This window comes from Heterodontus francisci, chromosome 43, assembly GCF_036365525.1.
Source record: "Heterodontus francisci isolate sHetFra1 chromosome 43, sHetFra1.hap1, whole genome shotgun sequence".
NCBI classification, from domain to species: domain Eukaryota; kingdom Metazoa; phylum Chordata; class Chondrichthyes; order Heterodontiformes; family Heterodontidae; genus Heterodontus; species Heterodontus francisci.
In genome coordinates, this window is record NC_090413.1 from 26,681,137 (window position 1) to 26,709,021 (window position 27,885).

The 27,885-nt window shown below is 42.2% G+C and overlaps 1 protein-coding gene across 4 annotated transcripts in view; it reads right to left on the reverse strand.

Moving 5' to 3' along the window:
- LOC137355748 (BTB/POZ domain-containing protein 8-like) overlaps positions 1 to 27,885 on the reverse strand; it is a 47,100-nt gene that overhangs the window by 12,075 nt on the left and 7,140 nt on the right. For 2 of the 4 annotated variants that reach the window (XM_068021230.1, XM_068021231.1), the window contains exons 2-3: positions 10,633 to 11,209; positions 3,508 to 3,592 (exon numbers count right to left, since the gene is read on the reverse strand). In XM_068021230.1, the coding sequence (XP_067877331.1) occupies positions 3,508 to 3,592; positions 10,633 to 11,143 (596 nt within the window). In that variant the 5' untranslated portion in view covers positions 11,144 to 11,209. Of the gene's footprint in view, positions 1 to 254; positions 408 to 3,507; positions 3,593 to 10,632; positions 11,210 to 27,885 lie in introns of those variants that run through there. The other 2 variants (XM_068021232.1, XM_068021233.1) reach the window with 2 other exon arrangements.

The following is a 27,885-nucleotide window of genomic DNA, read 5'->3' on the forward strand; positions in this document are numbered from 1 at the left end:
ATTCAAGCTGCAGATTTACATTTGGGTCCAATATTGATTAAGCTGGATATTAAAGTCAGTACTTCTAACTCAAGGATATTTAAAAATGTCAGACAACTTTGGAGAAGGCATTACCTACAATCCTAAAAGGTTAACATTTCACTAAATGGTTGGCACGGGTGCAGTTGGTAATTCACAGCCATATTCAGACATTATCAAATCTTTCTGCATTAACATAGTTCTACACAAGTTTGTAGAGTTTCTGTAACATTTACTTTGAATGATATTGGATCAGATACACCGATCCTGGAGAGAGGGTTGTTCTGTTCTTGCTGTCTCCTTGCACCACCTGCTCTCACTTCACAGCAGGGAATGGCTCAGTGCTTCCCAAGCCTCCCAGAGGCCAGCAGATTCTTCTTCTTCTGTCTTTTGGGCCTCCTTATCTCGAGAGACAATGGATACGCGCCTGGAGGTGGTCAGTGGTTTGTGAAGCAGCGCCTGGAGTGGCTATAAAGGCCAATTCTGGAGTGACAGGCTCTTCCACAGGTGCTGCAGAGAAATTTGTTTGTTGGGGCTGTTGCACAGTTGGCTCTCCCCTTGCGCCTCTGTCTTTTTTCCTGCCAACTACTAAGTCTCTGCACACTTCAATAAAAGGTGGTGACCAGTCAACAGTAACAGGAATGTTAGGTCACCAATTGACAAGGTCAGAAGAAAATTCTCAGCAGTCTGCAGACAGGTTGAATTTCTGGGCATCTGTATGGCCAATCGAGATGGTTCATATGAAAACATTAAGACAGCAATTTTGAAGAGGGGAGTGGCATTTTGAAGAGGGGAGTGGCAGCCAGGAACCAGACAGTTCAGGAAGTCTCAGGCTATGCCATGTAGGGTACAGGAGCCCACATTACCCATTATTGTTCCCAATTTTAATAAACCACAAATCCGACTCTGGTATTTAAGAGCCTGGTTTAGAATAGGAGAGACTTGTCCCTCTTTCACTACCCTGCTTAATTACAACTCTCAACAGAAAACTCGGAGTTGATTGGGTTGGATGTATCCAAACATTAAACTTATCTGAAGAGATGGACCTGTCCATTGAGTATTTGATTTTTAAATGTTATTTATTTGACATGCAACAAAAAGGTTAGAGGGTCACTCAACCATCAACACTCAAATTGACGGGCATTGGACCATCCCCCATTGTCTTTGGGGAGCTCACTTATCACACCGAATTCTTGAACTTGTCAGATAGAACATTGGAATGTTAAGCTAGTGACCATAAGATTCAAAATTTCTGCATCCAACTCAGAATAAGTTAGGTTACTTTTCAGCTATGATTTTAATGGGCATTTTCCCACTTAATAGATAGCCTGAGGAAACTCCTGGACATTAGACTTTTTCCCCCGGGCTGCTCACAGCAATGGGAAAAGTTGTTTTGCTTTTCCTTGAGCACCTGGTTTATGAAAATTGGGCAAGTGGTTAAAAAAAGGCCATTTGCCCCCTTTAGATAATTCTTGACCATCAATTGGGAAACAGTTTGCCTTCCAATTGGCTGTGGAAATGGCTCTATCAGGTGATTAATGGCAGGTGATTGGAGGCAAATCACATGACACCTCCAGGAATATGTTCAGAGTTGGCAACCCTACTCCAAGGTAGTGTTAAATTCAGATTCTGGAGGTCCACAAATGTCCGACATTATCAGGTCACAACTTAGAACATTTGTTAAAAATAGCTAATCTCAAGTGTGCTGCTTTGGTGCATCTTGCTTAGAGACAGTAATAACAAACTGAAAACTAACACTGTTTTTAGATTAGATTAGAGATACAGCACTGAAACAGGCCCTTCGGCCCACCGAGTCTGTGCCGAACATCAACCACCCACTTATACTAATCCTACACTAATTCCATATTCCTACCAAACATCCCCACCTGTTCTTATATTTCCCTACCACCTACCTATACTAGTGACAATTTATAATGGCCAATTTACCTATCAACCTGCAAGTCTTTTGGCTTGTGGGAGGAAACCAGAGCACCCGGAGAAAACCCACGCAGACACAGGGAGAACTTGCAAACTCCACACAGGCAGTTTCTCCGCCCCCCCCCCCGCCCCCCGCACCCCATATCAGTTAATTCTGCACCCATTAAGCAGGGAATGACAAAGCTCTTTGGTGCCACATTTTAATGTCCATTACTCTTCAAATAGTTACATTTATGCATTCCAACCCACACCACTCACTGAACAGCTTTTTCCTGATGACCGCAAACAGCAAATTAAACAATTTAGATTCCAAATTTCTCAATGTTAAGACAATCTGGCTGTTTAGTCCCAATGTATACCCAGGTCAGTGTATTAGAAACTGAACTTGCAATTGTTTGGAGAAACTACAGGCTAAAATATCCTCAAGATGGAAACAGATTCCTGGCTCAGGTACTTCATGCTTTTGCCAAGTTTCTTTCTACACCACCCCTCATTCCCCAAAATAGACTAATTTTGCTAAAAAGGGGGAATATTAGAGACAGTTACCAGGAAAGGAAGCAGACAGCTTAGTTACTATCCCAGCGCTAGGGGTACAGGACTCATTTTTGCCCAGATATAAAACATTGTTCACTTCCCAAGTCCCAATGTCAGTTAAACAATTCATTAGGAAGTCGATTTCCTGTAGGCGAGAAAGTTTGTTAGTTTAACAGGTTACCAGTAATAATTTGGTCTCCATGAAGGAGAAATAATTCTAACTGTGGCTCAGGAGTTGTACATTCTGGCAGAATGTACAGGTCCGATTAGGATCAGCTGTTTCAGCCGTGAATGAATCTTTGGCTGAGCTGCAGCTGCAAATACACAGCTGGCAGATGGAGGTTTGAAGCTCGTGACAGGAAGGGAAGTTATCTGGGCAGATGTTGAAAGACGAGACTGGATACCAGGAGTCAATTACCCAAGATGACAGGCCACCTTTGGCGACAAAGTTCCACACATCCTGCACCCCACCCCAAATCTGGTGCACAGGATAGGGAGTGGGGGCAGAGGTGTAAGGACTGTTTAATTGGTGCATTAGGGACTAAAATTCCCCACAACGTGTAAACCTGATTTGCCCAGGATCTCAGATTCTCATTCAGCATTCAGAAGTGAGTAGCATCAGTGGAAAAAGGATACAGTCGTCTTTTGTTGGGCAAAGGCATCAAGGGACATGGAGCGAAGGTAAATGGAGCCGAGGTACACATTAGCCTTGATATAACTTGAAGTTCGGGTTGTGTTCCCAAACATTGCAAGATTGGTTTCTCTTCTCCCCCCAACTAAATTTAAATCCCCACTACCATACTAAACCCAACATACTGAAGGGACAGTTCCGATGAAGGGTCACTGATCCGAAACGTTAACTCTGCTTCTCTTTCCACAGATGCTGCCAGACCTGCTGAGTGGTTCCAGCATTTCTTGTTTTTATTTCAGATTTCCAACAGCCACAGTATTTTGCTTTTATTATATTGAAGGGACTGTTCTAGTATCACATCCAAGGCACATCTGTTTACTCATTACCTGCTGGATTTGTTCTGCAGGGGCTTCTCTGGCTTTGCAGCAGGCAATTTCGCTGTTCCGACAGCAGCTGGTTTCTTGGAAGCTGCTGAGAGAATTAAACGGTGCATTAACTGACTCCCATTTTGAAAGCATTATCCTTGGTTAGAGTCAATCTGGTTAAAGATATCATCTTAAATGCAAGACAAAACTTCAATGGCTACCATGCATTCTCAATTTGATCCATCCAGTGTTTTTCCAAATGTTCATTCCATGTAGTCAATTGCTGGTGCCAAGAATTCTTCCAAACTATTTAAAATACTTAATTAGAAGATAGCCAAGAGTTACTGTCTGCAAGTCAAGTGGTTTATTTAACCTCTTGTACCATTTATACAAGAGTGAAATTTGAGACATTTATAAAACCGAAGTTTAAAGCAAGATAGATTCTAACTCTGGGTATTCAGTCTATTATGCATCATGAGGGAAAGTCAAATGTTAAGTCTTGAACAAAGAAATTACAACTTAATTGAAGCTCTTTACAGAAATAAAAGGCCAATATTCACAAAATCTATTAAAAGATTTAAAACACATAAAACTTCAGTAGCATAGAGTCAGATACAGACCCTTTGGCCCACTGAGTCTGACCATCAACCACCCATTTATACTAACCCTACATTAATCCCATCCCCACCCTCCTACCACCTACCTACACTAGGGGCAATTTACAATGGCCAATTTACTCATCAACCTGCAAGTCTTTGGCTGTGGGAGGAAACCGGAGCACCCGACAGAAACCCACACGGGTCACATGGAGAACTTGTAAACTCCGCACAGGCAGTACCCAGAACTGAACCTAGGTCACTGGAGCTGTGAGGCTGCGGTGCTAACCACTGCGCTGCCCTGTGAGAGACACACACATTAAAACAGACATTGTTCGGGCAGGAATGCACAGGGCAAGGAGATTCTCAAAGAAACTAAGACAATCTTGAAGAGGAAGATGTAGAATGTAAAAAGTTCTCTATTGAAGCATTTTATTTATTTTCCTGTCTTCAGTCTTCATTCCAAGATATGGTTATTTTGTTTGGAAGTCAGAGAATTAAAAGGGTTGGGTGTGGAGAAAACCTAGCATTGTATACTGCATCATCCTTGTACAGATAGCGATGAATTAATTTGAGTTTTATGTTGGTTTCCAGTTTGTGCAAAGTAATTAATGGTGGATCAATATGACAGTACTCCAATAACAAGTTGGAAAGGTCATGAATGGGGACTAATCAAACAACCAGTGGTAAGTGTCAACTTGTGATACAAGTATGAAAGGGAAAAAAGCCACCAGAAAATTATTGCAAGATTTGGGCAATGTCCTGGGGAGGGAGGAATGAATGAAATATGCAAGGTAGTAGCCCCAATGTATTAATTTTGATCACTAAAATAGAGTTGCATTGGGGAAATTAGTTCAGCATTTGACCTTCATTTAAAAAAAAACTCAACCTGCATGCCAACTGAACTTCCACAGCCATGCATGGTGCCAAATTGTCATTAACTGGTCATCCACAAATGGCTTTCAGCAATTTAAGTACAGGCAAAATTGGTATGCAAAGTATTTGGTGACAGTTGGTGAGCAGTGTTGTGGTCAGCAAGCTTTAGCATTCCAGTAAATGGAATAAGGCACTCACCCACTGATAGGAAAATTGAAGGATAAGCCACTGTGCCCAACCCTTCAATGTCGATTGTCCCATTTGTGTTTTTATTTAATGGCAATCCAACAGCTTTATAGTACTTTAATAAAACTGGCTTTCAATCTAGAAATCATGACAGTTTTGTTGCAGAGTCAGATTCCAGAACTCTAGATTTAAACATCTAAATACCAGACGACCAGCCCAGATTCTAGAACTTGTACAAATAGGAAAACCTTGTTCAAAGTACCCTTATAGTCCCACTGTGTGGTGTGGTTTGTGTTGGTAGCTCCAGAGCAACTCAGATTCTAGAGTTACACACCCCTCCCCCAAAGCTCTTTGCAACATTTTTTTATCCTTTCACCTAGTTAGTATAGGAGAGAGTGGTGGAAAAATTTGGAACAAGCCATTAAAATCACTTGAAGTGGGGGAGAGCCAACTCAAACACTGAACATACCATACCACACTTCAAGATTTCACCCCTCCATTAGGTCAATACTGGAGAGGAGTGGCATATAGAGCAAGGTGGAGAGCTAAACACAGATAGTCCTTGCTCTAGATTAAAGTCTGAATTATAACTGGGTACAAACTGTGGGTTTTTAACTCTCCAGGAATGCCCTGGAGACTCCAGGAATTGATCAATCTCCTGGACTCTTCAGCAAAATGGAAGAAAAGTCATGGATTAATTGTTCATTCTTGTCAATTTAGTTATAAAAATATTAGACATGGAAAAAAGGCTATTTGGCCAGTTAAGAATTATCCAGTTGGCAACAAAGTGTTCACCTTGGCTGTGGGAAAGCAGGGCACTGTTTGGCAGGTGTGGGGGAAGGGTGGTTGGAGACAGCCATTAGAAACTTCCAGGAACATGTCAAACTCTGGCTGGCAACCTTAAAAAAAAATTATTCAAAAAATCTTATTGCAAGTGTTCAGGGACAGTCCCATTTGTTTGTAGAAAAAAGGTGGTCAAAATTTAATCCCTGCCAGTTAGTTTATAAAGACTACAAAAGAAATCAGGTGTAAGACTACCAATTATATATTTTAGAAAGTCTCATCTTCCACAATGTTGCTGAGCCAATGACTCAACATGCTGACCCTGCTATAACATGTGTTCAATCACAAAGTACAGTCAGTTCTTGCTAATCTAATTGTGCTTCTGGTCTCAGCTGTCAGTGCCTGCTGCACAGTTGTTCCATCATAAAGCTTTATGGACAAATTGTAAACCTCCCCTGTTCTGCCTCCCTCACCCTCCAATCACCACATTAAAGCCAAACCAAGTTCATTTTGTAAGTGATATATAAAATGTAATTAGGACATGACTCATTTTACATACCTCATTCTGAAGGTACTCATGAATGCTCACTCAAATGCAACTTTATATTTCTATAGACTACAGTATAGAATTTTCCACTCCACATACTTTTAACACAATTAGTTTTTATTGGAGATCTCCTCACTGCACATCATTTCCATTAAGGGAAAAAGACATCCTCAATGCCACTTTAACCAGTTACTAGGTCCTGCCAGTGATGACCACATCCAGAAAGTGAAATTTAACAATCCATTCGGCTGAGTGAACTAATGGGCTGAACAGCTCACATTTCCTATAGGAAAGACCATTAGTTGCCACAAGTGACTGTGGTTTATAAGCTTCAGGATCTGCTTTAGCAGGAAGTGGGGGAAAGAGATGTCTTCACACATGTTGTATTGTGGGATTCATTTAATAGAGTCACCCTTCTATAGTTTTACACTCTGGCATTTGAGATGTAAAATTAGGAAGCTGATTATAGGGGCAAGTTCAGGAGGTGCATCAAGGAGTTTAATCCCTAGAATGATCTCCCCCTTTATTTTCTGGGAGATAGGGAGAAGGTGTTGATTACTCAAGCCAGAAATTAAGTTCAAAACACCTCAGCCACAACACAAGCTACTCCTTCCTCTTTCATATTCTATGCACACTCCTGTGAAATATTTTGAGTGAGCCATCCTAAAGTTAAGAGCAGATTGTCCATGTGGAGATACCATTAACACTTCAACCTGCATCATTCCAGTTTTGGTGCTGCTGGCTTCAATTAGGTGTTCCAATTGAAAGTTCACTAGTTTATATAAAGAGTGATTATGGCAGTGATTAAAGTAGCAATAGTCAAAGACCATCACTACCCCAGGTTTATCCATCACTAATATTCAGATAGGATTTTAGCCTCAAGACCTCCTCAATCTGAATCAGTAATATGGGCCCTGGGTTGGAAAAGGAAGGGCATTCTTAAACTCTAGACTATCCAAACACAAACATGTCAAGGAAGATCAAACTCATCCAAGTAACTTGATGCTCTTGGATGAAGCATGACTTGACAAAAAACTAGGGAATACAATCCAAAATATATTCAAATGGGGTGGGGGGACAAGAAAGGGCAAGTATGGACAGTTTTAGTGCTGGTCACAAACAGCACTTCATCTAGCCAACATCTCATTAAATAGTGAGTGTAAAACTGATAAATTGTTAGAATGCAGTTCAGGAGAGGGGTCAGATAGTTTGATATTTAATAAAAGGGAGCGGATCATGGATTGGAAGTGACCGTCAGCTGTGGCTCAGTGTAGACTCCTACCTCAGGTCAAAGGCTTCTTCAAGCCCCACTTCAGAAGCTGGAGCCCAAATCTAGGTCACCAATGAAGCACTGAGGGAGTGATAAAAATTGTCAGAATTGTTAAACTCGAGCCCTATAGGAGCTTGCTGTGCACAAATTGGTTATGTTTTACACGACTGCGGCTATTGTTCAAAAAATACCTCATTGGCTGTAAGGGGCTTTGGGATGTTAAGGTTGTAAAAGCAGAGTGTAAATGCAGGTTTTCTATAAATGTAGCTTGCAGATGTTGAAACACTGCTTGGTGTCCTCCTTCCCCACAGGATATGTTTAGCAAATATAGGTCAAGGATATCCAAAACATCCTCTAGTGTTAATGGCACAACTCCCACCATTTTGTAAAAGGACATTTCACACAAATGGTTTACAATTTTAGGCATTGCTCCCAGCATTACTTAGCAATTCCATTGGCTGCAGCTGTCAAGTCAGTCTGATGGTCTCATGATGTGGAGCCGTATGTTAACTCTACCCCACCACATGTCGTGCCATCAGCTGCTCAAAAGGCAGCCTCCTGCCATAAAATTGCAAGTGGAGCCTCTGCTTAAAAGAATTTACTGAAGAATTCAGCAACCAACGTTTTATATAGAACTGCAGTGCCTGTACCTTTGAAGGATATCAATTGCCATTGAAAAGGACACTTTTCTCAAAACAAAAAAGATTAAGCCAATTTCAGAACAGTATTAACCAAGATCAGGGTTAGAATAGTAATTGTAATCATGCTGAAACATGCAGAAAGGACCATTTATAACTTCACTGAGGGAACTTCACCTGAGCAATTATCCATAACAGGAAAAAAGGAGTTGTACAGTACAATTAGGAAAGGATTCAGAGGTGATTGTGCGGGAAATATTGAAGAGCTCATCCTAATTAAAGGCTTGCCAAATTAGGTTCAAGGACAAGTTAGCAGAGGATATGTAGCAGTTAAGCAGCAACGTTTCTATCCAAGACACGGGTTAGGTTCATCTAGGGAGAGTGAAGGCTGCAGGGTTACAAACACAAGAATGTTACTACCTGCAGCCTTGCTATTTAGGAGCATGGGAGTCAGGAGGGTGAACACCATGTTTATACTGGTGTGCTGGAGTGTGGCCCTGGCTGTTGTATGATCGCTTTAAGAGTGATGTCCCTTTAAGAACTCAGTGTACTAGAGTGAAGTAACAGGATATAGTCATGTGACAAGAAGCCAGAGTCACTTCACAGCAATACCCTGGACCAAGGTTCTGTATCTAGTTTGCTCTGTATTGTGTATACTAGTTTAGCTGTTAATAAGCCTTCTAGATATCTTTGAGGAACTGGAATCCATGTACCTCATTGTGTTGCTTCAGATAACAAAGAAACACATGACACTGGCCAGTTTAACACCTGGGCTCCATCACCACCCAGAGGAGCATCCAGTCTCATCCTCGTGGGATTCAGTACCAGGCTGGCTAAAGCATATTTCAGGCAGAAGGCACTGAACCACAGGAACCAGTTCCCAGCACTAAGGGCAGCTGTGTTTTGGAGAGGTTCAAGGCTTCCTTGTGGGGCCTTGATGATCACCTGCCTTCTGGCCTGCTTGCTAGTTTAAAAAAAATCACTTTGGGGCTCCATTTGCAAGTCATAAGATTCCAACTTTTGCATCTTAATGATCCTCACCTACCTCCTGAAGCAATGTGTTAAATTGTCTGTGGACAGGAGTAAAGAGCAGACCCAGTGATAACACTACCTCTACTTTCCTCATCCAGCATGGTTAAAACTGGCCTGCAAGTTTATGAAGTTGGGCTTGATCAAACTGAAGGGTGTTGGGTGTTTTTTTTTTGAAAGATTAGTTTGTCTTGTACCCATTTCATTCACAAACTGAAAGTTAGGCCATAGAAAGTTAGAGAAATTCAGCAATTGTTTTAAATAAGTGGAACAGAAATAAGGTGCAGTTAAAGAGCAAAGATAAACAGAGGCTGCTTTACACCATCTCCTTCATGTGCCTCCTCTACTTAAGTGAGGAGCTAGTCACCAATCTGTCCAACTGCCTCTGCCACTCCTCTCCTTGTATAAATGCTGGTGTAAATTAGATCTGCCTTCTGCAGAATTATGTTGTAGGAAGGAGAGATGTGATCAATGAATGGCAAATATGTTAAGTAATTTAGTCTTTGTTCCTAGAGGCAAGTTGCAAGTGAGATTTTTTTAAAAAAAAAAGAATTGGTGACTTACCAGAATAGCTTGGAACTAGTGTAATTTAACATTTCTACAACAAGCCAATTATGGGGGAAGATAACAAAATGAAGCCTTTCCCATTTTGTAAACTCCCTTAGTTGACTGCACTAGGTGAAAAAAGTGACAAAACAAACTTATTGCGGTCCTGTCTCATAGGACCTGGCTTCCAATTCAACTAGGGATGGAAGACTTAACAGATGCTCACTCAAATCAAAATGCAACAGATTGATCTCCTAGAACTGTCCAGATTACTTGCAAATTGGCAATGTTTCAGGCTCAAATTTTTTGTGCCAGTCATGGGCAGTGACTCTAGAAGTTACACAGGCCATGCAAAATGCATTGAAAGCCAACCCAGGGTACATGTGAATACAGCTATTAGAAAACCAGACACCATTCCAATCTATTGGGCAAATTGAAATTACATCTCAAACTTGAGGGGATTGAGTTCGCGTGTTGTGTGTATCTCCCCAGCTAGATAAGTGGAAAGATACAGACTGCATTCTTATACACCAATTTTTCAGGTTAACAGAGTGCCCTCAAATGAAAATGCTGGACCTCAGGGAAAATGTGGATCAGTACAAGGCAAGTGGAACTTCACCTCCCCATTCATTACCATATAAAATCCAAAGAAAGTTTCAAGTGGAGTAGACAAACCTGTGGAACTGGGCCTGAGCAGAGCTGGATTTTTCCCTTTGGGAAGAGCTCTGCTGGTGGGCAACACCTTGGTTGGCCCCCTACTCTTCTCTGCTTGTGGGAACCGATTACCATTTCCACTTGCACCACACGCTCCATTCACATTTTCTTTAACAGCCTTGTCGTTGGCAGCCATTTTCTTCATTATTTTGGCAGGAGATGCGCTGGAGCCTGGTAGAGTTTTGGGTGTCGAGGCTTTTTGCTCTTGCACATTGTTCTTTCTACTGCCACCACCAACTTTGCTTTGTAGTGCAGAGGCTGGTCTAGTGGAAATTGGTTGTCTACCAGTGATCCCCACCTTGGCCTTGCCTTGGCTTCCAGTGGTGGGTTTCAGGCTCTGTTTGGCCTTGACAGGGCCTCCATTCTTTTGCTTGCTCATCGACCCTTCAACAGCTGCTGTGTTGTCCTCTTTTGTCGTTTTGTTGGAAACATCCACAGTCACTGATGTTTCATCAAATCCCTCAGACTCCATGATGTTTAGTGGATGAGAGCAGAAGCAATGTTACTATCAGACAGGCTTCAGGTCCAGAAAGCAATGCTGTTTAAGAAAGAAGAAAATTTTAGTTCAACACAAAATAAAGTCGGTCAGGGCAAAAATAAACCAAAGATGAAATTCAAAAGCAATCATTGCAGTTTTTTTTCTTTAAAAAAAGATTTGATTCTGGCTGGAGAGAGTTGGTGTAAACTGGTGAAAAAGCTCAAGGCAGATGATCTTTAATACACAATCTGACAAGAAAATTGCATTAAGAGAACCCAACACAAATCAGTTTGCTTATAGTTACACAGAGCAATTCAGTTTAGCTTTGATTCTCTCCACCTGCTTTGGATCATGTTGCTTGCTCCAGTCCTTGTAGACTGGCTAGAGGCGAAACAAATTCTATATTGTTAACAGCAGATGATGTTTGACAGTCACTGAATCTCAAAAGGCATCAGGCCAGGTTTCCTGGGTTACAGAGTTGCCAACTCTGGTTGGATGTATTCCTGGAGGTTTCATCACATGACTACCTTCATCTCTGCCATTGGTTGCCTGACAATTGTCACAGTGCCTCATCTTCCCACACTAACTGGGAAGAGACTTAGTTACCCAAGTGGATGATTAACTGATCTTCTACCCGCTTCCAGTAATTTTATCGAAGAGTTAAAAGGAAAAAGTAACTTTTTTTTTTATAAATGCCCCAATTTTCTCTTCATCCTTCCCCCAGGTTGCTCGCAGTAGTGAGCAAGTTCAAATCTTCCAATTCCTGGAGATTCCAGGTTAATCAGGGTGAGTGCCACCATGTTAGCCCCAAGCACTGGTTCTTCCAGTCAAAAAAGATTGGGATCATCTAGCAGCAGGAAAACAAAAGGGGTAGATGATAAAGTGGGATAGCTCATTAAAACCCTCCACCCCCATCTCAAAAGCAGCTGATAAAGGGAGGAAATTTGCACCCATCACCCTCATTGTATGTACAACCTGGTAGGGAAGAGAACGCAACTTGAACAAAACCCAATAGTGAGGACCCCATACATCTAAACTGGATACCAGGTGCCCCTTAAAATATACAAGGCACTTTCAGACAGGGCTATACCCAGAACAGGCAAAATATTAATTGCGATCGGTTTGCATGGTGCTCAAAAAGTGTATCTGGCTCTGATCAGGAGCTGCAGGGGTCACTTCTAAACAGGTATGATATTCCTAGCAGGGCGGCACAGTGGCGCAGTGGTTAGCACCGCAGCCTCACAGCTCCAGGGACCCGGGTTCGATTCTGGGTACTGCCTGTGCGGAGTTTGCAAGTTCTCCCTGTGACCGCATGGGTTTTCGCTGGGTGCTCCGGTTTCCTCCCACCACCAAAGACTTGCCCAAAGACTTGCAGGTGATAGGTAAATTGGCTGTTGTAAATTGCCCCTAGTGTAGGTAGGTGGTAGGGAATATGGGATTACTGTAGGGTTAGTATAAATGGGTGATTGTTGGTCGGCACAGACTTGGTGGGCCGAAGGGCCTGTTTCAGTGCTGTATCTCTAAATAAATAAAAGACAAAGCCAGGGAATGATGTAGTAGTCTTACAGATGGCACCTTGTGCTCCTGGATTAAACAAGTGGAAAATGGAGCAGCTTTCCAACAATTTACAATAAAAATAGAGCTCTAAATGCAGTGTTATATAGAGAAAGGGAGATGGTTTTTAAAAACGTTAATAAAAATCTATGATTTTAGGTTAAATCCAACCATTTTCTACTGCAAACATTACCAATTCTGCTCTAAGACACCTGCCAGCATTTTATACTTGCTACACATCAAAACAGCTTTATTGACTCAACCCATGCACCTGACTCGCATATAAATTCCCTTGAACAGATGCTGCCTTTACACCAACCAGTTCTACTTGCACATTAAAAGGAGAATCAGCCACAAAAAAAAAAACCAGGCAATTATTGCCCTGTGGTCCAGTCTTCAAAAGATCTTCCATTTACCCTCGTGTATAGATGGATCAGACCTTGCTCAATCCCTGCTGGCTCTCCTCTGGTCTGAATAGATGATCTAGATATTGGCACTCAACAACTTGCACTTCTATAGGATTCTTAAGTATGTTACACGATGGAAAAATTGAGAAATTGGAGCACATAAACCAGGGAGAAGTAGTTAGGGGATGGGATTAAGAATTAGAGTTGGGGAGGTGGGAGAAGGAGGAAGAAAAGTTTGGAGATTTCCAATAAGTAGGTGAAGGCAGCTGAAAGCCAACTTGCAGGTGGAAAGAAAGAGGCAGCAAGCAATCAAGGAAATGCACAAGAATCAAGTCAGGAAGACTTATGGTACAGGTAAGGTAGTGTCTTCATCTTAAACAAGGGCAATTACAGAGGTATGAAGAAAGAGTTGTCTAAAGCAGGCTGGGAAAATAGACTACAGAGGAAGTCAGTAGATGAGCAGTGGCAGACTTTTAAGCAGATATTTCATAACATTTATTCCAGTCAGAAGGAAGCATTCTAAGAGAACGATGAACCACCCATGGATAACAAAAAGTAGTTAAGGAGTGTGTCAAATCAAAAGCAAAGGCATACAATGCGGCAAAAACAAGTGGTAGGCCATGGATTGGGAAGTTTTTAAAGAAACCAGATGACTGAAAAACTAAGAGGGAGAAAATTGATTGTGTAAATTGGCAAGAAATATAAACATACATTAAGAGCTTCTATGGGTATGTTAAAAAGGAAGAGAGTAAAGTGTGGGGCCATTAGAGAATGAGAATGGGGAATTAATAACGGGGAACAGGGAAATGGCAGATAATTTAAACTAATATTTTGCATCTGTCTTCACAGTGGAGGACACTATAAACATCCCAAAAATAATGGATGAACAAGGTGTAAATGGGAGGGAGGAACTTTAACAATCACAAGGGAAAAAGCTGCTGGACAAACTGATGGGACTAAAGGCAGACAAGTCACCAGGACCTGATGGCCTGCATCAAAAGGTTTTTAAAAGAAGTGGCTGCAGAGGCATTGGTCATATCAAATAATCAAATATTATATCAAAACTCACTGGATTCCAGTAGGGTACCAGTGGATTGGAAAACTGCTAATGTGATGCCCCTTAACAATAAAGAGGAGGGAGACAGAAAGCAGGAAACTATAGACCAGTTAGCTTATCAGTCATTGGGAAAATGCTCGAGTCCATTAAGGAAGAAATAGCAGGACATTTCGAAAAACAATGCAATCAAACAGTCAACATGGTTTCATGAAAGGGAAATCATGTTTGACAAATTTGCTAGAGTTGTTTGAGGATATAACAAGCAGAGTGGATAAAGGGGAACAGTAGATGTTGTGTATTTGGATTTTCAGAAGGTGTTCGATAAGGTGCCACATAAAAGGTTATTGCACAAAATAGGAGTTCAGGGTATTGGGGGTAATGTGTTGGCATGGATTGAGGATTGGCTAACACACAGAAGGCAGTGTCAGGATCAATGGGTCTTTTTCAGGTTGGAAAGCCATAACTGGTGGGGTGCCACAAGGATCGGTCCTAGGGCCTCAGCTATCTACTATCTGCGTTAATGACTTAGAGGAAGGGACAGAGTGTAGTGTATCCAAATTTTCTGATACAAAAATAGTGGGAAGGCATGTTGTGATGAAGACAAAGGCAAATGGTATGTTGGCCTTCACAGCGAGAGGTTGAGTACAGGAGCAGGGATGTCTTGCTGCAGTAATACAGGGCCTTGGTGAGGCCACACCTGGATGAAGGCAGTGGATGTTGTCTACATGGACTTCAGTAAAGCCTTTGACAAGGTCCCTCATGGCAGACTGGTACAAAAGGTGAAGTCACAGGATCAGAGGTGAGCTGGCAAGATGGATACAGAACTGGCTCGGTCATAGAAGACAGAGGGTAGCAGTGGAAGGGTGCTTTTCTGAATGGAGGGATGTGACTAGTGGTGTTCCGCAGGGATCAGTGCTGGGATCTTTGCTGTTTGTAGTATATGTAAATGATTGAGGGAAATGTAGCTGGTTTGATTAGCAAGTTTGCAGACGACAAAGGTTGGTGGAGTTGCAGATAGTGATGAGGATTGTCAGGATACAGCAGGATATAGATCGGTTGGAGACATGGGCAGAGAAATGGCAGATGGAGTTTAATCCGGACAAATGTGAGGTAATGCATTTTGGAAGGTCTAATGCAGGTGGGAAGTATACAGTAAATGGCAGAACCCTTAGGAGTATTGACAGGCAGAGAGATCTGGGCGTACAGGTCCACAGGTCTCTGAAAGTGGCAACGCAGGTAGATAAGGTAGTCAAGAAGGCATACGGCATGCTTGCCTTCATCGGTCAGGGCATAGAGTATAAAAATTGGCAAGTCATGCTGCAGCTGTACAGAACCTTAGTTAGGCCACACTTAGAATATTGCGTGCAATTCTGGTCGCCACACTACCAGAAGGATGTGGAGGCTTTGGAGAGGGTACAGAAGAGGTTTACCAGGATGTTGCCTGGTCTGGAGGGTATTAGCTATGAGGAGAGGCTGGATAAACTGATTATTTTCACTGAAATGACAGAGGTGGAGGGGCGACATGATAGAGGTTTACAAAGTTATGAGCGGCATGGACAGAGTGGATAGTCAGAAGCTTTTTCCCAGGGTGGAAGAGTCAGTTACTAGGGGACATAGGTTTAAGGTGAGGGGGGCAAAGTTTAGAGGGGATGTGCGAGGCAAGTTCTTTACACAGAGGGTGGTGAGTGCCTGGAACTTGCTGCCGGGGGAAGTGGTGGAAGCAGATACGATAGCGACATTTAAGAGGCATCTTGACAAACATATGAAGAGGATGGGAATAGAGGGATACGGTCCCCGGAAGTGCAGAAGGTTCTAGTTTCGGCAGGCATCAAGATCGGTGCAGGCTTGGAGGGCCGAATGGCCTGTTCTTGTGCTGTACTGTTCTTTGTTCTGTTGTGCACAGTTTTGGTCTCCTTATCTGAGGAAGGATGTTTTTGCTATAGAGGGAGTGCAGCAAAGGTTTACCAGACTGATTCCTGGGATAGCGGGTCTGACGTATGAGAAATAGGATTACATTCGCTGGAATTCAGGAGAGTGAGGGGCGATCTCATAGAAACCTATAAAATTCTAACAGGGTAGATGCAGGAAGGATGTTCCCAATGGTGGGAGAGTCCAGAACCAGGGGTCATAGTCTAAGGATACGGGGTAAATCCTTCAGGACTAAGATGAGAAGAAATTTCTTCACCTAGAGAGTGGTGAACCTGTGGAATTCACTACCACAGGAAGCAGTTGGTCAAAACATTGTATGTTTTCAAAAGAGGAGTTGATATAGCTCAAGGGTCTAAAGGGATCAAAGGGTATGGGGCGAAAGTGGGAACAGGTTACTGAGTTGGATGATCAGCCATGATCATAATGAATGGCAGAGCAGGCTCGAAGGGCCGAATGGCCTACTCCTATTTTCTATGTTTTAATCTGCAAAGGGATATCGATAGGTTAAAGTGAGTGGGCAAAAATTTGGCAGATGGTGTTTCAATGTGGGGAAAGTGTGAGGTCATCCACTTCGGTAGGAAGAATAAAAAGACAGATTATTTAGATGGAGAAAGACTACAAAACACTGCAGTAGAGGGATCTGGGTGTTCTTGTGCATGAAACAAAGTTAGTCAGCATGCAGGGACAGCAAGTAACTAGGAAGGCAAATGGAATTTTGGCCTTTATTACTACTAGGGGGTTAGAGTTTAAAAATAAGGAAGTCCTGTTACAGGGTGTTGGTGAGGCCACACCTGGAGTACTGTGTACAGTTTTGGTCCCCATATTTAAGGAAAGATATACTAGCAGTTCATCTGAAGCAGTTCAGAAAAGGTTCACTAGGCTGATTCCTGGGATGAAGGGGCTGTCTTATCAAGAACAGCTAAACAGTTTAGGCCTTAATTCATTGGAGTTCAGATGAATGAGGGGTGATTTTATCGAATCACAATTTTAAGGGGGCTTGACAGGGTAGATATTAAAATGTTTCCACTAGTGGGGGAATCTCAAACTGGGGGACAATTACAGAATAAAGGGGGCAGAGATTTAAACTGAGATGCAAAGGAATTTCTTCTCAGGAGGGTGGTGAATCTCTGGAATTCTCGGCCTCAGTTGTGGAGGCTAGGTCACTAAATGTATTTAAAGGAGGCAGTAGATAGATTTTTGAAATCTTGGGGAGTCGAGGGTTAGGCAGAGCAGGCCCAAAAGAAGTTGAGGACTGGGACAGATCAGCCATGATCTTATTGAATGGCGGGGCAGGCTTGAGGGACTGAATGGCCTACTCCTGCTCCTATTTCTTATGTTTTTATGTTCTTAAAGCTGGAGAGATTGCAATGATTGAGCCTGGTCTAGAACACTGACTGCACTGCTAAGTGAAGAAAGCTCACCAATGCCATAGGTAGGTTTATAAACTGTACAACCCCAGTTTTCAAAGTAGTCCCTAGCGGGAGCCCACAAATGGCAATGACACATTTAGTTGTCATTCGACTGGCTACAATAGGTGGAGAAACTTGGGTACAAACTTTGTGTAAGATTTTAAATCACAGCAAGGCACAGTCAACAACTAAATAGTGATTCATTTGGTTCAGACAAATTATATTGATGCTAAATCCATCTAGTGAATGTAAGAGCAACACCTTCTGCAGAAAAGTGTAAATATACCTTAATGTCAATATGCTTCTTATTCAAAAACAGTCTTCATTCATTAGTAGGTTACCACTTTTCCTGGCTCATCCCCACTCTTCCACTGCTCAATGCCGTCCCCCAGACACCAGGTTTGAAAGGGTGTTTTCCAATAAAACTATTTCATTCACTGAATCGTCACACTTACCAGTCAATGCTCAGACCATCAAGTGAATGGAGGCTGTATCGCTTTTGCACAGTGCTTTGTGAATTGAAAGTTAGGATAGAGGGAGCTGAGCTTTGAATGAGCTCAAGTTTAGAGGGTGAAGATGGGAGGCCACCCAAGTGACCAAGGAAGTATTGGAATAGTTGAGTCTGCAAGTAAAGACGGCACGGATAAGGGTTTCAGCAAACAATGGGCTGAAACAGGGGTGGAGACACTAGGTATTAGGGAGGTAGAAGTAGTCTTGGTGAGGATATGGGGTCAGAAGCACAGTTCAGGGTCCAATAGGGAGCTGGAGGTCACAAAAAGTCTTGTTTCACCTCAATGGTCAGGGAGAGAAATGGAAATTGGTGGTTCAGTAAAAGTTTGTGACAGAGACTGAAGGCAATGGGTTCAGTGTACCCAACATTTAATTGTAGGAAAAGTACAGTTCAACCAATACTGCATCCTAATCTCTTCCCAGGTAGTCTCTGGAATTGCTTCGCTACCATGTCTTCCTCCTTTAAACCAAAATTGGAGATGGTTAGGAGACAGCTGGATTCCCAGTTCTTAAATGTATGTTCTACAACATACAGATTTCTTTATACATTTAACCAAATTAAGCTGTCATTTACTGCATCCCCGGGCTTTGCAAATTTAGAGAGGGGGGGCGGGGGGGATTACTAGCCTGACCAGTGGTTGTGAAGTTGGAGACTAGTTCACAAACTCCAGCAACTTTTATTGCATTAGATAGGGTGGAGACTTGTGTGGGGCACAAGTACCAGTATAGACCAGTTGGGCTGAATGGCCTGTTGCTGTACATTTTATGTAATCTATGCCAATTGAGTGTCATGGACAGACCCTTCCAAAACTCTCAACATGTCCCTGTGTGGTGTCTCAATCTGGAGACTTTTGACCAGGTAGTTTTTACACTGGCAGGCTGTTAGAGAGAGATGACATGCACTTTAAACTCAATCCTGGTTAAATCCAAGTGGATTTATCGTCCACACAACACTTCAGTTGTGGGTAAGTACTCGAAGCTGAAAGGAAAACAAACAGTTTCATTGAGAATGCTGCCCATGTCCTAACTCACACCAAGTCCCATCACCCCCATGCTCACTGACCTATGTTAGCTCCTAGTTAAACAATGCTGGTTTTCAAATTCCTCCACAGCCTCACCACCTCCCTATCTCCAACCTCCTCACTCCACCATTGGGGGCTATGCCTTCAGCTGCCAACACCAAGCTTTGGAATTCCTTCCCATATCCCTCCCCTTTAAAAACACTGCTCAAAACCTACTTTTCAGTAGGAGATAGCAATTGCAAAAAGCACCTTAGGACATTCCATGTTAAAGGTGCCATGTAAGTTGTAATAAAGATTTGTTCAGGGAGAGTTCTCTGGCCTGGCAAGGAGACCGTACCAGAACAGCAGATAGATGTTGTTAACAGCCGTGTCCTGCATTAAGGACTAAACTGGAGGATGGGGAAAGTAATTTACGATTCTAATGCAGTGATACAGGAATCCTACCTCACTGCACAACCTGCAGCGACCACACTAATTGTCCATCTGTTTCAGCCCACTATTATTACTGACCCTGAAGATCAGGACAAGGTTAATTTAAAAACAGCCACCTGTTACATGCAAGAAAAATACATACTTAACATTACGGGCAACATTGCCTAAACGAGAGTTCAGACAGATAACCTCCCGGGAATGGTCTGTTCCTGAAACGTAACATTGTGAATCTTTTGCTGCAACTGAAGCAGGAATTTATTATTTGGCACTGAAGCTCAGTGTGCTTTGGTTCAACTGCACATAAACAATGTGCAAATATTCAGTCAAATAGATTCCTACAGCGACAGGCTGTAATCACCAGTACTTTAACCTAGCATTACAGCTCAAAGCTGGCTGGACAACTTCTGTTTTGGAAGGGAAATCCTAAAATGAACTACTGGGTATTTTGACAGTTTGAAGGAGACGTATTTCATACACCAAACATTGTATTTCAAACATTCTAGTGACAATGTAACTACTGCAGTATAACCACATTAATTACATAAACAGCATCTAGCAAAACAGACACCACAGTAACTAGATATTTCCACTGAGATTCCTGGCTTGCCTAATGAGCAGCACAGAACCAATTTCAAAATGGAAAGTCATTCACATTGAAATGAATCACAGCATTGGTGTCTCATTGAGGGGGAAAAAGAAAAAAAAAAAAGGATGAAAACCTAAAATAAAGCCTGTTTTACAGGGTGGCAAAGATCCTAAATAGTCATGGTCACCTTGAAACAAAATTCTAGAGCCACCTTAGAAAGATATATGGAATTGTTTTCTAATTAAGTGCTCCTGACGTTAAAGCTGGTTATGGAGTTGGCGGTGGGCAGTCAGAAAAAAAAAAAAAAGAGGTCACATGAAACAGTTCGGTAGGTGTGGAATTGTTGTGGTAGAAGGGGGCAAGAGAAATTGCGCACAAACTGCCATTTGGCAAGGAGACATTCTGCAATGTGCTATTGTGTTATAGACCTGTGGCATTTTGCCAGAGGTCCTGATCTGAGCTCAGTTATCCCAATCTGCCATTCGGAACAAGCTTATCGAGGACAGATGAGCCTGGTGCAAAATGGGTCACAGATGGGCTGTAAATGGACTCCAGATAAGTGGCAAACAGTTTTAGTCTGAATAGGAGGCCTTAGCAAGTAGATATAACCAAAACTAATACTTTTAAATTACACAGCCTGGAATGACCTGCTCCAATTTGCAACTGAATTTCTGACCATTTATACAAGCACCTCATCATACCTCAAAACATTCCCACGTGCTTCAGTGAATTACTGTAAAATGCAGTGACTGAACTTGGGCAAAAACAAAGCTTTTTGTGCACAACAAATGTCCAAGCAAACCGTTTTTGTTGTGGTCATTTATAGACAAAAAAAATTTGAAACAATCTCTTGATCCTTAAACTGTATTTAAGCAGAAGGCTGACCAAGTACAGACAAAGGGGGATGGGGAAGAAAAAAAAGTCCGAGATAGGGTGGAAGGCAGGAGCGATTAAGTAAACAGAACCATTACCAGCACCTGCTGCCTGAAAAAAAGAGCAGTGGTTATGATCAGAAGTTGTTTAAGTTGGTGTTGAACCCAGAAGGTTGTAAAGTGCCCAAATCGAAAGGCACAGTTCCTTGAAGGCAGAGGTGAGTGACACAATTAGAGTGAGATGTTCAAAGTGATCACTCAATTGCTTTTAAGACCACAAATTGTCAGACAAAAAAAAAAGACTCCAGCCAAAGACCATGATAAAGACATGGTATTAGAAAGGCTGGTTGTACTTAAAAAGTTGATAGGTCACCAGGACCAGATGAGATGCATCTCAGGATGGGAGGGAAGTTAAGGGTGGAGTTGCTGGTAACCTTCTAACCCTTTTAGCTCAGGGGTGGTGCCAGAGGACTAGAGAATTGCAAATGTAGTGTGTTCAAAAAAAGAAAAAAAAAAGGTGCAAGAATATAGTCTGAGACATCTGGTGGAAAAAAGGTTCTTAGAAAGGAGAATCCAGGAGAAAATTAGGTCACTTGGACAAATGTTGATTAAGGAAAGCAAGGGTAAACTGTTCAAAAATATGCAAGTTAATGAGGTAACAAGCAGGTTGATGAGGGGCAATGCTGTTAATGTGGTGTACATGGACTTCCAAAAAGCATTTGATAAAATGCCACATAACAGGCTAGTCACCAAAGTTAAAATCAATGGAATAAAAAAGACAATGGCAGCATGGATATGAAATTGGCCGAGTGACAGTCATGAACAGTTGTTTTTTCCCCCCCAAGACTAGGAGGTATACAGTTTAGTTCCCCAGGTATCAGTACAGCCACTTCATCTATATTAATGACTAGACTTGGGTGGAAGTATTGTTCACTGAATAATTAGACTTCGAGAGGACAGACAGGCTGGTGGAATGGGTGGATGCAAAGCAGCTGAAAATTTATGAAGTGATATATTTTAATAGGAACAAGGAGGGGAAATATAAATTCAAGGCTACAATAAAGGGAGTGCAAGAGCAGAGGGATCCAAGGGTGCATGCACAAAAATTGTTGAATGTGGCAAGGCAGGTCGAGAAAGGTTAAGGCATGTGGGATCCTGGTCTTTATAAAGAGGCATAGCGTACAAACCCAAAAAGGAAGTTATGATAATTTATATTTAAAAAATCACTAGCTCAGCCTCAACTGGAGTATTGTATCCAGGTCTGGACACCAGTTTAGGAAGGATGTGAGGGCTTTAGGAAGAGGGTGCAGACAAGAGCTAATGGAGAATGGTCCTGGGAATGAGAGACTTCAGGTAAACAGAATCAAGAAGCTGGGGTTGTTTTCCTTAGAGAAAAAGGTGGGGGGTGGGGGGGGAGAAGAGGAAGAGAATGTCTGGACAGTAGACAAACTGTTCCCATTGGCAGAAGGATTAAGAATCAGGACACTGATTTATGAATAGCAAAATGAACCAAAAACTAAAAAATTAACAGTGAGTGGTTTGGATCTGGAATGTACTACTAAGGTCAGATTGAGGCAGATTCAAAATTATGGCTTTCAAACAGGGAATTGGATAAGCACAGAGAAACTTCAGGGCTACAGGAAAAAGATCGGGATTAGTCGAGTTACTCAGAGCCAGCATAGACTTAACAGGCCAAATGGCCTCCTGTGCTGTAACCATTTGGATGGCGATCTCCACGTCCAATAGCAGAAGTTACAAATGGAGCCAGGCAGCAGGAGTCTGAACAGATTGGTAGACCAGCACACTAGCCTGCCATTGCATCAGACAGAGCATGATTGGTTGCTTGCTGCAAGTACTCAAACCTTCCATCAAATGCAGCTGACAGCCCAGAATGCAGGAGTCTGAGGAATGCTGCTCAGGTTTAAACCCCATTACTGTCAGCAGGACTTTGAGTGCAGAAATAAGACGAAGACGATCACAACCTCAGAATGTCCTAAAGTGCTTTACAACTAACTAAATACTTTGAGGTCTAGTCACCAAGAGAAATGCAGCAGACAGCAAGGTCCCACAATAAATTATTGGCCAGGACACAGGAGAGAACTCCCCTGCTCCTAATATTGTCATGGGATCTTTTGCTGCCACCTGGGAGTTGGGTCACTCCAAGATTAGTAGCAATATTTTGAGGGTTGGAGAGAGGCAGAGGACAGAAAACAAAAAAAAAAATGGACGACTTTCTGTAGAGCTGCAACTTGATCAGGAAAAGACTCAGCAGACACGGCTCATTTCTTTGAGAAGGGTGACCGGACACGTTGATTTTCCACATGTGGGGGGAAATCCAAAAATGAGTCAAATGCAAGTTAGTAAGCAATAGATTCAATAGGAATTCAGAAGAAACATTTGATTTGTGTGCCATGTACAATAAATTATTGGCCAGGACACAGGAGAGAACTTCGTGGAGCAGTTTCTGCAGGAAAATACCTTTGACCACCGATCCATCAGGCAGTGGTCTGCACGGAATGTCCTCAAGGGCCTACAGGAAAAGGAGACGGTGGATCCTGTCGGATGGTTCGCCGAGCAGACCGTCAAAGTCATTTGGCAGAATGCCTCATCACCGGAATTTTCAAACAAGCACCAAGATGTAGCTTGGCTGGTGGTGAGAAGGGCCCTCCCAGTCAGATCCTTCATGCACGCCCGAAGTCTCGCCCCCTCCGCACAATGCCCCCGCGTTGGCTGTGGTGGGGAAGAGACGGTCGCCCACCTCCTTCTGGAATGTGTCTTTGCAAAGCAGGTGTGGAAAGAGATGCAGTGGTTTTTGTCGAGGTTCATCCCAAGCAGCTCTGTAACACAGGAGTCTGTGCTCTACGGGCTGTTCCCAGGGACGCACACCGAGACAAACATCAACTGCTGCTGGAGGACTATCAATTCAGTGAAAGACGTTCTTTGGTCTGCCCGAAACTTGCTGGTCTTCCAGTGAAAAGAGTTGTCCACCACCGAATGTTGCAGACTGGCACATTCCAAGGTCCAGGACTACGTGCTGAGGGACGCACTAAAGCTTGGGGCAGCCGCAGCAAAGGCTCAATGGGGAAAGACCACAGTGTAAGGTCCCCCCACCAAGCTGAACGGAGGGGCTGGATCCATGGGAAACCCCTCGAACTGTATCGGGAAAAATTTTCATTTGCTGTAAATGTAAAACTGTAATTGGCATGACAATAGTGAAATGGAAGGGTTGTGAAGAAACTCATGATTGTATTGAAGGAAACTGATCTGCCTTGCAATGTTTGTATTTTTTTGACTTGATGCTATTTTAAACTGTTTGGGAATGTATTTTTTAAATACAGATTTTTATAAAGTATATTTTGGAAATAAAAAATAAAAAAATTCTACATTGCAAGTCCAAAATATTCGTCACTGCAAGACTGGTCTGGGCCAATGCATTTTCAAACTCATCCAACCTGTACTGGGGCCAGTTAAATTTTGACAATGCTAACATTTGATTTGTGTGCCATGTACACTATGAAAAATTCTGCTCCCATAATGAACACTTGCAATATTTAAAAACCAATTGAAATTTGAAGTAATGTACACTGAATGCATTAACTGCATTGTCGGTCATTACAACAGCACTTTTAAAGTTAACCCTCCTTGGAAGTTAACAAAAATGCAGCATTGAGCCACACAAGGAAATTTCAGGACAGTGACCAAAGAGGTAGGTTTGTTAAAAAGTCTTGGTAGGAGGGAATTCCAATTTTTGGGCCTAGGCAGCTGAAGGCATGGCTAAATGGTAGAGCAATGAAAACTGGGCAATGAGAAAATTGAGGCGATGCCCTTAATTCACAAGTAATTTGATGGCACTATCACGAGTCCCTGCAGAGATATGGCAGAATATATCCCAGCATTCATCATGTCCCTTTGAAATCCAATTAGACTTCGGGCTCAGGAACAGTTTGTATTCATATGGAACAGACAGCAACTGATTTTTAATAGAACACAGGCCTGAAGAAGCCAGTTTTTGAACCACAAATTACTGGAAGGGCTAATTCATCTGATTCATGCTAATTAATAACTAATCCAGACATGGGAATGCTCAACTACACTGCTGTAGAAATTAGGATGAGGTCAGACAATCTAATATACATTGAGAATTGCAAGGCTTCTATTAACTGTAGTTAAAACAGATTTTTTAAAAATCAGGCCACTATGCCAGTCACATCAAACCAGCTCTGGTTATCTCACTGCCTCTCCCCACGCCCCCACCAACCCCGATCAGCTCTTTGCATTCCTAGCACAGACCACATGCTACTAACACCTGAATTCATGTCCCACTCAAAACTTCTACATTTTTAAAACAGAACTTATTTCTGTGCCCCTTCAAGACCAATGTGCTAAGAGTTGGAATCCAAGATAAGCATTTTTCTACATTAAAAAAGGGACAAAGGGAGTCACTGACCTCAGTTCCTAGTCCTTGTTCCAGGTCAGAACAGTGGCCTGGCATCAATCCAAAGCACACAATGCCAAGTTGAAATACATCAACGTTTCGTACAATTTCATGTGATCGTTGTAGAATGAACTAGCCTTTATGTACACAACTGAATTTTGTTAATCAAGAACAGGGTTACCAACTCTGATTGGACATAGTCCTAGATAGTCCATGTGACCTGCCCCCCACACTCACCATTGGTTGCTCAACATGACCAACCTGGTGACCAATTGGAAAGTGAATGGACTCATTATCTGATTGGATGATTCTTGATAGTCAAACAGCCTCTCCCCACACCATGTCCAATACCCATAACATGATCTTAAGTTAGAAGCAAGCCATTTCTAATGGTTTTTCTTTCTCCTGGGTTGCTCCCAGCAGTGTCCTAGAATTTTTTTTTTTAAATTTGAGATTTGGAAAAGTTAAGGATTTTTTCCCCTTCAATTTGAAGGTGCTGAACTTGGCGAAGATTTGTTTCCATAATCCTGCCTCATCCTTATGGACCAGTCCAACAGGGAGGTGATGACAGGCTTCAACCATGGCAGGGCGGGAAGGGGGGGAATGACAATAGAATTGCAGCCAAGCAGTGTCAGCTTTTTGAAAATTCAGTCATCTGATTTCATTAATTTCTGCGATAGTTCTAGACCTTCCCTCACTTCTCTACTAAACCAAATGGTAGAGAGATTCCAAGAGGAAAGAAACTTCATACTGGAAAAAATGTGAACAATTCTTAAGTGGCCATTGTCAGTTTTCTGCTGCCAAATTTAGGCTATAAGAACAAAAGCAATACTGGAAATGTGAAAAAACAGGATGCTGGGAACACAGGGCAGCAACTGTTCTCTCTCCTAGATTCAGTAAACTGCTTATAAACTTTAAATCTCTTCCAATGACAAAAGGTCATCCACCTGAACAACTTTCTCTCTACACAGAAGTAGAGAAGCTGCTTAACTTAAAGTATTTCCAGCAGTGTTGTGTTTTCATTCCAAATCCTCCCTTAAGTTGACATTTTGCAACCAGTAGCAGTGGGGGGAAAAAAACCTATTGACAAGAATATTCTGGCATTCCTCCTTCCCCAAAACATCCAAAAATCTGGACTGTGTCACTGAGTGATCAAATTAAAGGCAAACTTTAAACCCACAGCAAAAAAAAAACCCATCTCAATGCATCATAGCACTGCAGAGAACAGTAGCCTCAGCCTGGGGTCAGTTATTAGACTGTACACAAGGCATTAATCAGGAAGCAAACATTCAGATGTTGACTTCAGATAAAATGAAATTATGTCATGTCCTACAGACTAATCCATTCATTGAGAGACAACTAAAGCGTTTACAGTATTAAATGGGAAGGAGCTGTTCTAGCTTCAAGACTATTCTGCCAGCTCATTAAACCATCAGTTCACAAAGACACTGATCATTGCTTCAGGGTTGAAAGCTAGTTAACTATTCACATTTAGCTAAAGAGTTATGTACACAACCCCCTCACCCCAACAACCACTACATTATCCTTGGTTTAGGCAGGTTGCTCTATGCTCAGAAATAGAAGCAATGCAATTTAGAGGGGCACCAACTCGAAAGACTGCTTTTGTGTATGCAGCTTTCTCTGCAGCCACCCCAAAAAGCTACAACATTGGAAACTGTCTTTGTAAAAGATAGAGATTGCTTTCCCAGTCTTGGATCTGGTTTAGTGGACAATGTAGGCCAGATATTAGGGAATTATAACAGATACTCATTAAACAGTTCAAGATGGAGATTAAGTACCAACCCAGGCTCCTTCAGAACATCCATTACACTCCACCCTCAATGAATTCATTTCACTAGAGACCAAAGCTCATGCCATCTAAAATTCAATATTTAACCTTCCTTAGACAGTACTCCCACCTCATGTAGCTCAATACAACAGATTAGGCAGACACCTAGTTTTGAGTATGTACCGAGCCTAAAGGAAAAGGATTCTAATGAATCTTGCTGAACGACTGGCTCAATACACCAATCAACTGCAGACAGGAAGCAGTTACTGAGTCTTTATATCTGAACCTGTGCAAGAGATGCACAAAGTTCGTGATTGGATTTGCATCAGTGGCATTGTAGGGTTTTCTAGGAGTTAATTTTTACTGGAGTCCATTAGAGAGTCAATATATACTCTCTAGAGGCATGAAGGATGCTAGCTTCTACACCTTCAAGCCTCATGGGACTGTTACATCATTGCTCAGTAGGAGGGGTCTCCGTCTTCAATATTAACCCTTCACATCCTTATACTACATCTCCAAGTCTTTAAACATTGTCAAATGTACATACATTTGACTTCACTATTCTTCCCCCACCAGCCCATCAAGTCTGACTTTACAGATGGTTTCATCAGAGATTTGACAACTCTTCCTTATCTAGTTGTAATCTGTCTGGAACGGTCAGTGGTCTTGGTAGGAAGTCTTGGTTGCTGACTTGGTTTTGCACTTCTACGGGTTATAGTGTTCTGTTCAGTTTG